Consider the following 12848-nt stretch of genomic DNA (forward strand, 5'->3'; position numbering starts at 1 on the left):
AAATCTACTGAAGAGAGGTGGCAGTTTTTCAAGGTCTGTCTAGGGTTCTACAGGACAATGTTCCGAGCAGACAGGGAGGAGTTGGTAGGTTAAAGGAACCGTGGTGCACGAAAGCTGTGCGGGACCTAGTCGAGAAGGAAAGCGTACAAAAGATTCAGAGAGCTTGGCGAAGATAGGGATCTAGATGAGTATACGGCTTGTAGGAAGAAACTAAAGAAGGAAATTAGGAGAGCCAGATGGGGTCACGAGAAGGCCTTGGCAAGTAGAATTAAGGAAAACCCTAAGGCGTTCTATAAATATGTGAAGAGTAAAAGGGCGAGACGTGAAGGAATAGGGCCTATAAAAGGTGAAGGCGGGAAAATCAGTACAGAACCAGTAGAAATGGCAGAGGTGCTTAATGAGTATTTTGCCTCGGTTTTCACAGAGGAGAAGGACATGGGTGGATGTACTGTGGGCTTGCGGTGGACTGAAAAGATTGAGTATGTGGACTTTAACAAAGAGGTTGTGCTGGAATCTTTGAATGGCATCAAGATAGCTAAGTCGCCGGGTCCGGATGGGATGTACCCCAGGTTACTGTGGGAGACGAGGGAAGAGATTGCAGAGCCTCTGGCGATGATCTTTGCATCATCGATGGAGACGGAAGAGGTGCCAGAGGATTGGAGGATTGCGGATGTGGTTCCTATTTTCAAGAAAGGGAATAGGGATAGCCCAGGAAATTACCGACCGGTGAGTCTAACCTCAGTGGTCGGTAAGCTGATGGAGAAGATCCTGAGGGACAGGATTTTTGAGCATTTAGAGAGGTTTAGTATGCTCAAGAATACTCAGCATGGCTTTGTCAAAGGCAAATTGTGCCTTACGAGCCTGGTGGAGTTCTTCGAAAATGTGACTAAACACATTGACGAAGGGAAAGCGGTAGATGTGGTTTATATGGATTTTAGCAAGGCGTTCGATAAGGTCCCCCATGCAAGGCTTCTAGAAAAGGTGAGAGGGCATGGGACCCAAGGGGCTGCTGCCCTGTGGATCCAGAACTGGCTTGTCCAAAGGAGGCAGAGAGTGTGTATAGATGGGTCTTTTTCTAAATGGAGGTCGGTCACCAGTGGTGTGCCCCAGGGATCTGTTCTGGGACCCTTGCTGTTTGTCATTTTCATAAATGACCTGGATGACAAAGTGGAGGGATGGGTTGGTAAGTTTGCCGACGAGACGAAGGTTGGTGGGGTTGTAGATAGTCTGGAGGGATGTCAGAAGTTACAGGGGGACATAGATAGGATGCAAGACTGGGCGGAGAAGTGGCAGATGGACTTCAACTCAGATAAATGCGTAGTGGTCCATTTTGGCAGGTCAAATGGGATGAAGGAGTACAATATAAAGGGAAAGACTCTTAGTACTGTAGAGGATCAGAAGGACCTTGGGGTCTGGGTCCATAGGACTCTAAAATCGGCCCCGCAGGTGGAGGAGGTGGTTAGGAAGGTGTATGGTGTGCTGGCCTTTATCAATCGAGGGATTGAGTTTAGGAGTCTGGGGATAATGATGCAGCTATATAAGACCCTCGTCAGACCCCACTTGGAGTACTGTGCTCAGTTCTGGTCGCCTCATTACAGGAAGGATGTGGAAAAGATTGAAAGGGTGCAGAGGCGATTTACAAGGATGTTGCCTGGATTGAGTGGCATGCCTTATGAGGATAGGCTGAGGGAGCTCGGTCTTTTCTCCTTGGAGAGACGCATGATGAGAGGAGACCTAATAGAGGTATATAAGATGTTGAGAGGCATAGATCGGGTGGACTCTCAGAGGCTTTTTCCCAGGGTGGAAATGGCTGCTACGAGAGGACACAGGTTTAAGGTGCTGGGGTGTAGGTACAGGGGAAATGTTAGGGGGAAGTTTTTCACACAGAGAGTGATGGGCGAGTGGAATCGGCTGCCGCCAGTGGTGGTGGAGGCAAACTCAATAGGGTCTTTTAAGAGACTCCTGGATGAGTACATGGGGCTTAATAGGATGGAGGGTTATAGGTAGGCCTAAAAGGTAGGGATACGTTCGGCACAACTTGTGGGGCCGAAGGGCCTGTTTTGTGCTGTAGGTTTCTATGTTTCTATTAGACAATAAATAGATATTGGACAACAAATTCTGAAAGTGTTTATTAATAGAGTTACTGCCCAACTGGTGCCACACAAAACATAGATTGGGTGCATACATATTCCTGTTTGTGGAACAGTCTGATAATTCCAAAGCAAGCGATGCAGAGACCTTACCCATGTAACGAACACTGATGGGGAAATCCTTTCAAATACGAATGAAGAATCACCCATTTAAAATTTTGTGAGGAGGAAGTTAAGAGAAAATCTTTTTATACATAAGATTGTTCAGAACATGTTTTTTAAAATTTGTTAGTGGGCTTACATTAACAATGCAATTAAGTTACTGTGAAAACCCCCATTCGTTTAAGCAGTGTACCATTAAGGATACCATTGTATCCTTTAAGGGAAAGAAAACTGGACAAAATATGAAATGGGAAGATAGGAAGAAGGTAGGGCAATGCGATTAATTTTGGATTGCAGTAACAGGTTTGCTGCAATTCATCTCTAGTTCTGTGGCTCTCCCAAAACGTGCTGTACAAATCCCTTAAATCTGGCATTCGCTCAGTATCAAGACTTCCCCAGCCTTTGTGACTGCAATTGCAACTGTGGTACTGTATGGCTTCTCCACTTCTCCACAGCATCGGGTACAATCAACCGCACTACTGTCCTCCTTCATCATTCTTCCATTGTCCAGCATAATCTTACAACTCCCAACTGCTGCCTAGGAACTCATCGTGAATCATTCTGCTGATATATAAAGAATGGCCAATTAGATGTGGCACTGGCGATCTGCAATATATCTTTCTCCCCTACCTCAAAATGGAATCATAGTACAGGTAAGCTATGTACTGTGGCTTCAGGAGAACAAGGGAGGAATTGAGAAGAGCAAATTGGCAATCAGGATATAATTCACGACTAATAAATATGGGGGGGTGATTCTCCGACCTTGCCATGCCTGTAACAGATCACATTGATCCCGGAGAATAGCAAGCGGGTCTAAAATTGAATTCACACCCGGCGCCAAACAGTTTGCGATTCTCCTAGCCCCTTTCCAATGGCGCGAACAGGTTCATGCCCAGAAAGGGCGCAAGGGTGATTAGCATATTTAAATTAGCATTTAAATATGCATAGCCCATTCAAATCCCAGCACACAGAATTCTCCGGTCTTTGGATGTGGCGCGAGAATGGCAGAGATCACTGCGAGTCACCACAAGCGGAGACCTGGCGCAAAGGTCATGGTAAGGGATTCACTGAAGCCCCTGGGTGGTCAGTGCACCATCAGTTGCTACTGAATTTGTGCTTTATGTCTAATCTGAAATGAAATGGCTTTACCTCAGGTGACCTAAAAAATGAACATTTAAATCAGTAAAACATGTCCACATATCTGAGACTGTTCTCCTCAGAAGATTGGGAATGATTGAGCCCTTCATTCACATCTTTTCCAACCAACGCTCACATTTTCACACATTTGTGAAAATACACATATTTTAGCAGGTTTTTTTGACATTAACTTTCACCTACTCATGGTCCAATTCTGCTTCAAAACACAAACATCTAATTAATTTGTCCTCTTCAACTTGTGCATTTTAAAAATTATTCCGTTTCTTTGTCACGTGTCGTAAACTGATGATTAAATTTGTATGAAACTGTGGCTTAATTTAATACTCTTGAAATAAATAGCTTTGAAAAATTGGCTTCGTCTCAAAAATATACAATTCAAAGATCTGTGACAATTATTTAGAAGGCAATTTATTAGTCTATGTGGACTAAAGCCAACCCATACAGATGGTTTGTAGATGTAACAGCAGCTGGGGAGACAAAGACCTGGACTTTCACCATTGAGTGGGACTAGGTCAAACTGGGAAATTCCTTGCCTCGACACACTCATCTTGGGAAAAGAATGCCCCTAATGGTGTGACTTTTGCGCTTGGGCACAAGTCTGAGGGGCCCACAGGGGCTGCTGACTGGTTAAGCACGCTGTTTTAAAGGCTTGCCTACGTTCTTTAAGATTTTGTCCCACGTGTTTCGTTACATATTAAGCCCTCACCACTCACACCCCATCACCCACCCCCACTCCTCATGCCCTATCCATGCCAATGCATGCTCCCAACCACCCCCCATGGCCCCTCATACTCTCCATATGAACTCTTAGCACTTTTGTGCCCAGTTACCCAGTGTACACGCTTTACAGAACCAATGTACCCTACAGTAACAATGACATGTGGAAATGCTTACAAAAACAACCATTCCTAACTTGCTTAAAAAATCTGCTGCTGGAACAACTTTATATAGGCGTCAATCATCCAGATATTTAAAGTATCAATAACAGAAACTATAAGCACTTGGTACCTCTTTATCTTGTGCGAATGACTAATGAGTCAGTGACAAAATAGATCATAGAAAGAAAAGCTTGTAAAGCAGTCAACCAAGCAATGCTTTTTTTTCTGTGCACTTGCTTCAACAAGGTAAGCCTTTATGGAAGTATAGGCTCTCAACCAAGCATGCTGAAGGTCAAGAAGGCAGCCAAAGGTTGGTGACTCCGTGTTGCAGGTCACTGGGGAAAAGGTACCCTTTAGGAGCTGTTCTGCTTGGCACGGCCAAAGGCCGACGCGTGACAAATTGTGCTGGAAGGTGAAATCCAGGTGAAAGGCATCTCAGAAGGCGAGACTAAAACCTTGCGAGGTGAGTCATTGCTGAAACCAGCAGAGTGAGATAGACTTTTGGAGAGAATTACAAGGTGGGATGTTCAAATGTGGAGACCCTCGTGAGAAAGATGAAGTTTCTGTGAGATTGGTTGGCCCACAATGTGACAAACGTCTGGGTGGATTGTTGAGAAATCAATGGAATGAGGTTTGGTCGCACCCGTCACTCATAGGGTAGTGTGGCGTGTTCGACCACACTTTGCCTGTTAATTCACATACACATCGTACTTACCCTGGATGTTAGAGTATAAGATAGATATTGTAAATTGTTTTATTTTTCTGGACTTGGATAGTAACATTTATTTTGTTTGCTCCAAACGTGTGGAATCCTGATGCTTACAAAGTGAATAAAGCTACTTGAATGTCAAACTTTATTTACTTTAAACAGAACGTCATAGGTTCTTAACTAGATCTCCCTGCCCCCATGACTTAGGGTCTTGCCAAGGATAATTACAATTGACATAGCACCATGACTTCGCAGGAGCATTAGCAACAAAATTTGACTCCAAAGAAAAATAGGATAGATAACCAAAAGCTTGGTCAAAGAAGTAGGGCTTTAAGGAGAATCTTAAAGAAGTCAATGGTAGAAGTTTAATAAGGGAATTCCAGAAGTTAGAACCATATAATCCCTACAGTGCAGAAGGAGGCCATTTGCCCCATTGAATCTGCGCCAACTCTCCGAAAGAGCACAAGCTCTTAACCAGCAGCTCTTCCCCCCCCCCCCCCCCCCACCCCCCACTCCCCTCTCTCCCATCCCCGAAACCTTGCTCATTTACCATGGCTGATCCACTTAACCTACACATCTTTGAATACTAAGGGGCAATTTAGCATGGCCAATCCACTTAACCCGCACATTTTTGACCTGTGAGAGAAAACTGGAGCACCTGGTGGAAACCCATGCAGAAAAAGGGAGAGCACCACACAGACAGTCACTCAGGGCCGGAATCGAACTCGGGTCCCTAACGCTTTGAGGCAGCAGTGCTAACCACTGTGCCACCTTGCCGCCCTACAGTGCGTTCTACTGTTATACAGTAAACTCCAAGTCCTTCTTTTCAAACTGTTGTCCAATTTATATAAATCTTCGATAAACCTTAAGAATAAAGTATGACTTTGAAATGGAGATTGAATTGTTTTTGCACACTCTGAGCCATTCGTCCCTTCTTCTCTCCCACTAAACTACTTTGTCTTCACTCCCTGTATTATAACACCATGCTAGACCACATTGATTAGAGAAATTTTAAAAGTCCACCTATTCGAAAAATGAGCAGTGTTCCATGAATTTTATAATAAGCCTCAGTTTATAGGCTGCAGTTTTGTAGAAGGGATTAATAGACATTAGCAGCTAACAGTTAGGATAGAGAGAGATATATATTCAGTCTTACCCAACATTAGGATTGTGAGCAGTTGATTATACGTGAAAGGATTTGAAATGAAATTGAATCATGATCTATATGCTTTATATAAATGAAATCGATAATAATGATTTTGAAATAATCTGTCGCATTAAAATAATCCATTGAATTGGATTAAAAGTAAAATATATTTATTAGTCACAAGTAAGGCATGACATTAATACTGCAATGAAGTTACTGTGAAATTTCCCTAGTCACCATAGTCCGGCACCTGTTTGGGTCAATGCACCCAACCAGCACGTCTTTCAGAATGTGGGAGGAAACCAGAGCACCCAGAGGAGACCCATGCAGACACGGGGAGAATGTGCAAACTCCACACAGACAGTGATCCAAGCCAGGAATCGAACCCGGGTCCCTGGCGCTGTGAAGCAGCAGTGCTAACCACTGTGCTACCGTGCCACCCATTAAGCATATAAAGCAAAAATGTGCAATTTGTCAATACTGTGACTAGAGAAATCAATAACATTAGTGAAAGAATACAAGATTCTGCAACATTTGATATAAAATTGTGTAACTTGCATTAAGAAAACAATGGATGCAAACAGATATAAGATCATAAGAACTATATTCAAAATATATCTGTATGCAAGAACATTTAAGGATACATTTTATATGATTCAAGCTGCCCAGGCCTGGAATGAAGGCCTGGAATAATGCTGAATGATGGGCCTACATTTGGCATTAGACCAAGTTTTGGCATTTAGCTAGTGCTGACTTAAGCAAAATAAGTTTCTTGGATACTATGGCAACAAGAAAGCAATCTATGCCAAGAGGTGGACTTCCACTAATCGGAATGAACTAATGAAATAACATTATTTAAGTGGCAGGTTTTAATTGATTTAAAATACTGTCATAATTAGATTGACATATTGAATAATAAATGAAATCACACTTAGCTAATTAATGACGTGTATTTTGGCACGAAAGATGGGATCTTTTGAGAAAGCCCTGTGGTACTGTTGTGCTGTGGGCAAATCTGAGGTCTCCCTTTGGCCGAAGTTATCGTTCTGTCTTTTTGTATGTCATGTTTGATTTTTCTATGTTTTAATAAACTAGTTTTAAATAAACTCTGTTACGCTTTTAAAACTGAATCATTTTACCTTGGCGAAGTTTGCATTTTCAGAATTACTTAAGATGCTCTAAAGATATCCGGCCACTGAATCAAAATTCCCCACAATGAGTTTTAAATCGGACAATTCAATTGCTTTCAGAAATGGGTCAGTTCACACTAGCGTGCATTTTAGCGAACTACCCTGTGGGCCAAAGCAGGGAATCTGAAATAGTTGAAAATATTGAAAACACTCAACAGGTCAGGCAGCATCTGCAGGGAGAGAAACAGAGTTAACATTTAAATCAATGATCAATGAAAAGTTCATAGACCTAAACCGTTAACTGTGCTTCTCTCTCCACTGATGTTGCTTCATCTCCCCCAGTGGCCTTCTCCCCATTTTCTGCCGAGGAACACCATGGAGAGAGTGATGAAGACACAGAACCATCTCTTGATCTCACGTACGCAGCCACCAGCTCAAATACTGGCGGTGTGCGCATATTAGAAAATAGATCACAAGTGGAATCTGTAACAAGTGAGTAGCAGCCAGGACAGGGAGCAAGAATAGATCAGGTGCCAGTTCCGCACAAGGCAATGAGGCAAACAGGTTCCGCTAGAGAAGACTCAGAAGAGCAGTTTAACTGAGCAGTCTGCAGCAGGAGCAGGGTGCTGAAGAGTACACGCAACAAAATGTTTGATGAATTGGGAAAGCTGCCAGAAAACCTGCGTTCATTGTCAAGTAGCACAAAGGACTCCAGCAACAACTTGGCAGAGAGCTTCGAGCAGAGCTTGGGGCCATCCTTTCCGGTGCAGAAGGGGCATCCATCTGTTTGAGCACTTGCAGGCCGAACCATGATCAAAGGTCTGATGGTTGACATGATAGCCTGCATTGCAGAACAGGCAACAGTCACTCACCATCCTGCAGCGGAAGCTCAGGCTGCTGTTATGCAAGGTCATGGCTGTGAATTGCAGTGTGCTGAGGGCTTGCAGGATGTCAAAGCAATCCAGCAAATTTATCTTTCAACAGATTATGAGGATTGCCGAGCCGTCACTTGTCTCAATGGCGTACCATCAGGAATCTTGACATTGCGGACAGCACGGTGGCACAGTGGTTAGCACTGCTACCTCACAGCACCAGGGACCTGGGTTTGATTCCCAGCTTGGGTCAATGTCTATGGTGAGTCTGCACGTTCTCCCCGTGTCTATGTCGGTTTCCTCCGGGTGCCCCGGTTCCCTCCCACAATCCGAAAGACGGGCTGGTTAGATGCGTTGGCCATGCTAAATTCTCCCTCAGTGTACCCAAACAGGCGCCAGAGTGTGGCGACTGGGGGATTTTCACAGTAACTTCATTACAGGTTAATGCAAGTCTACCTGTGACACTAATAAATAAACTTTTTCTCTGGTTAGTCCTGCAGGGTTCCTCCAGAGCAGTCCAGCATGCCATTGGTCTGCTCTACGCATCTCGTACGGCAGCATGGCTTTCATTGTATGCGTGCTTGGGTTGCACACCAGAGTCATGAGCCACATGAACGGTGGATTGTCCTTGCCAAGTAGTCACCCTTTGGTTTGGCATGACGGCTCCAATGTGGCACAGTGGACTGCAGCAGAATAAACGCATTGTGATTACTGTCAGGATATTGGGTAAAGATGTGCGTGATTCTCTGTCTACAGTCACACGCTAGCTGTGTGAGCTAAAGAGAGCTCCAAAATGGCACTGCTGGCATCAACTCAATGCTGCACGCTGATTGACGTTGTGACCTGCCTGCTCTACATATTATCAGCACGCGCACCAATGCAATCACCAGTAGACCGTCTGACTCAATCCATCTCATCTGGAGCTCTAAGGACACATGCAGCACCAAAGAAAAGGTGTTAATGAGCCCAATTACTCAGCCACTGAGTCAGAATTTCATTGGGAAGGATATTCACAGCAGATGATCTAAAGTATTAACTATTTTTCATTAAAACTAATTGAATAAATTCTGGCCATCAATAAAACACAAATTTAAATGCAATTTAAAAATTATCAGCCTTAAAGGAGTATTGCTTATGTTGTAATACAATTGGTATAACTTTCTAAATGTCACTGAAATACTGCAATTAATTTCGGGGGGAAGAATTGCTGCATCATTGTTATGCAAGAGAGATTAGTATGCGGTTCTAATTGTTAACAATCCCTCTTTTATGTCATGATGAACAGACTTGTTTATAACTGTGGCTATGAATTATTTCATGTGATGTGGGAAGATCTATACTTACTGTGGAAAGGTGTTCAACTGCTTCAGCACTGAAATGAGACAAGCAATCAAGTCATTTAGCAACAGTTCTATATACAGGCAATTTTCCTTAACTTGCTGGCCCACCAAGGGAAAGTGTCAGATTGGTGACTGACCAATATTTTTTGATTAGGCTAGTTGACCACTGTATTCCCAGTTATCTTCCCTCATCAGTCAAGCTTTTGGGACTATTTTTTGATATTCCCTTCGCTCCAGCATTATCAATAAATCTCGTAACTTCTGATTTCGATACATTTTTGAACATTCTTGGAAGGCATTTGTGGTCTTATTTTCTAGGATGTGTTTAGTAGGCAACAAAAAGAAACCCAAAGGATTCATCTAAACATACAAATAATAAAAGGATACTCAAATGAAAGATTGGGCCAATTAGGGGCTAAAAAGAGACCTTCTAGTGGGTGTAGATGGTATGGCTGAGGTATTAAATGAGGCGTTTGCATCTACATTCACTAGGGCATAATAATATAACAAAGATGTGTAGGTTAGGCAGATTGGCCATGATCAATGTGCAGGGTTATGGGGATAGGATGGGGAAGTGGGCCTAGGTAAAGTGCTCTTTTGGAGGATAGGTGCAAACTCGATGGGCTGAATAGCCTCTTTCTGCACTTTAGGGATTCTATGGATAAGAAATAGGAGCACAAGTAGATTATATTACCTCTTGAGCTTGCCTCACCATTCCATTCAATCATAGTTGGCCTTCTGATTCAACACTACTTCTCCCATCTGTTGACAAAAAGTTCTCGATTCCCCCAAAGGTCAAAAACCCGTCTATCTCAGCCTTATATATCTTCAATGATAGAGCATCTACAACCTTCTGGAGGTAGTCATTTTCAACGATTCACAACCCTCTGAGTGAAGAAATTTCTCTTTATCTCAGTCCTAAATGATTGACTCCTTATTCTGAGACTATGAAGCAGAGAGTATTGCCTATCTCACAATAAAGAAGAATGCAGTAGAGAAATGGAGAGGATGAAATAGCCAACAAGCAGGAAGTCGGAAAGGTGACAGTACTCAAAGTAGAAAAGTCACCTGAACCGGATGGGATGTATCCCAAGTTGTTTGGTGTTGAAGCACTGGTGAATTAACACCAACAATGCCTTCCCGAGTTCCTCCAAACTCGGTGGCAAGGAAGAAGATAGCAGCGTCCTCTCCCAAACCAACATGCCCAGCGCTAACCATTCAAAGCCAGCTCTGCCAGGCAGGACATGTCGATCATATGCCTGACGCCAGGTTCTCGAAGCAACGACACTATTTGGAACTCGGTCGCGGCAGAAAACTCCCAGGATGGCAGCGGAAATACTTTACGGATGCTCTCAAAGCATTCCTGAAGAGATCAAACATCTGTGCCAATTCATGGGAGTCCCTGGCTTGTGACTGACCTAAATGGAGAAGGTTCCTTCAGGAAGGAAGTGAACACATCGAGAGACTTTGTCAGGAACACAAAGTCAAGGCGATGGAGAGGTTGCATTAACCTCCAATCACCTCTCCTGTCTGACCCTTCAAAGACCCTTCCTGCCCTGCATGTGGCAGAGTTTGTAGATCACACATTGAGCTTATCAACCATCTCAAAACCCATCAAACCAAACTGGAAGCAAGTTATTCTTAATCCCGAGAGACTGTCCAAGAAAAGAATAAGATTATTACGATCATTGCTCATCTTGATATTTATGAATAGCCTGGTTTTGTTATAAATTTCAAATGAAAGATGAATGCAGATGACACGAAACTCAGAAATGTAGTAAACAGCAAAGAGGATAAGACGAGACTTTGGGAGAACCTATACGAACATGTGAAATGGGCAGACTTGGGGCTGAGCAGTGTGAAGTGATGTATTTTGGTAGGGCGAATCAGGAGAGGCAATATCAAATGATACAACCTTAAAGGGAGAGTGGAAACAGAGCGATCTGGGGCCATATGTATGGAAATCTTTGGAAGTAGCAGGACAGGTTGAGAAGGTTGTTAAAATAAGCGTATAGGATCCTTGGTTTATAAACAGAGGCATAGAGTACAAAAGAAAGGAAATCATGCTTTTTTTTAATTGATCACTGATCAGTCTCAGCTGGAATACTTCAGACAATACTAGATAACACACTTAAGGAAGATGTCAAGGCCTTAAGGAGGGTGCCGAGGAGATTTACTCGAATGGTATCAGTGATGCAGGGTTCCAGTGGTGTAGTAAGATTGGAAAGACTGGTGTTGTTTTCTGTAAAGAGAAAGTTAAGGAAATAATGAATAGAGCTGTTAAAGATTATGAAGAGGTTTGGTGGAATAGAAATTGCTTCCAATTGCAGAAGAGCTGGCATATAACCAGAGGACACAAATTTAAGAGAGTTAGCAAAGAACCAGAAGTGACATGAGGAGAATAAGTATTTGCATAGCAATTTGTTACAATATGGGATGCACTGCCCGAGAGGGTGGTGGAAACAGATTCAATAATAACTTTCCAAAGGGAAATACCTGTGGAGGGAAATTGCAGTGCTGTGGAGAAACAGCAATGCAATGGGACTAAATGCCTCGCTCTTTCGCAGTTCTGGAAAAGGCACTCTGGCTGAATTGCCTTTTGCTGTGCTGCAACATTTTATGATTCTAAGATATACATACAGCAGTTCTGTACAGATCCAGGTAATGGTCTTGCTCTTCAATAATTCAGAAAGAACCGTTTGAACTCTTACCGCAGTGGAGGATTTGCTGTTTTACATGATGGGGCCATTAAATTAGTAAAGCATGCATTCTATATTGTACACATATTTGTCAGTCTTCACTCAGTGGTGGTAACACTCTTACATCTGAATAAGAAGTTGGGGTTTAAGTCTTGCTCCAGAGACTTGAGCACATAATCTAGGTTGCACTGATGAAGGTGTGTTTCTTTTTCAAATAAGAGGTTAAATTCTCTTCCCTCTCGGGTGCACATAAAATATCTTATTACATTATTCAAAGAAGTGCAGGTCTTCCGGTGTCCTGGACCAAATTTATTTCTCAAAATCACTAAAAACAGATCATCTGTAAAGCATTTCGGGTCATTTTGAGATTATGTTCTGTCAATGCAAGTCTTTATATTACCAAAGAACATTTGTGTCATCGTGGTAATCATTCCCTTGATATCCACATTTTAGAAATTGTCAGTAATATATCTGCCACAAACTCAGCTGCTAACAACAAGCAAAACCGTCTTTTAAAAAATCATCCAGTAGTCAAAAATCTACAGTAAAAAAGAACTTTGAATGCACCCGAAAAACCTGAAAGCAAAATTACCAAAGCCATCTGAACAGCTCCTTCAGGTTGCAATCCAAAAGAGATTATGAGATGAGGGGGATGTGAGGAAG

The 12848-nt window shown here is 42.8% G+C and overlaps 1 protein-coding gene across 2 annotated transcripts in view; it reads right to left on the reverse strand.

Moving 5' to 3' along the window:
- Positions 1-2111: 2111 nt before the first annotated feature.
- Positions 2112-12848, reverse strand: part of mta3 (metastasis associated 1 family, member 3) — a 233063-nt gene continuing 222326 nt past the window's right edge. Inside the window, exons 21-22 of one of the 2 annotated variants that reach the window (XM_078229698.1) lie at positions 9491-9518; positions 2112-2816 (exon numbers count right to left, since the gene is read on the reverse strand). In XM_078229698.1, coding sequence (XP_078085824.1) covers positions 2799-2816; positions 9491-9518 — 46 coding nt within the window. In that variant the 3' untranslated portion in view covers positions 2112-2798. The remainder of the gene's footprint in view (positions 2817-9490; positions 9519-12848) is intronic. The other variant, XM_078229697.1, reaches the window with a different exon arrangement.

Source organism: Mustelus asterias, chromosome 15 (assembly GCF_964213995.1).
Source record: "Mustelus asterias chromosome 15, sMusAst1.hap1.1, whole genome shotgun sequence".
Classification (NCBI taxonomy): Eukaryota; Metazoa; Chordata; class Chondrichthyes; order Carcharhiniformes; family Triakidae; genus Mustelus; species Mustelus asterias.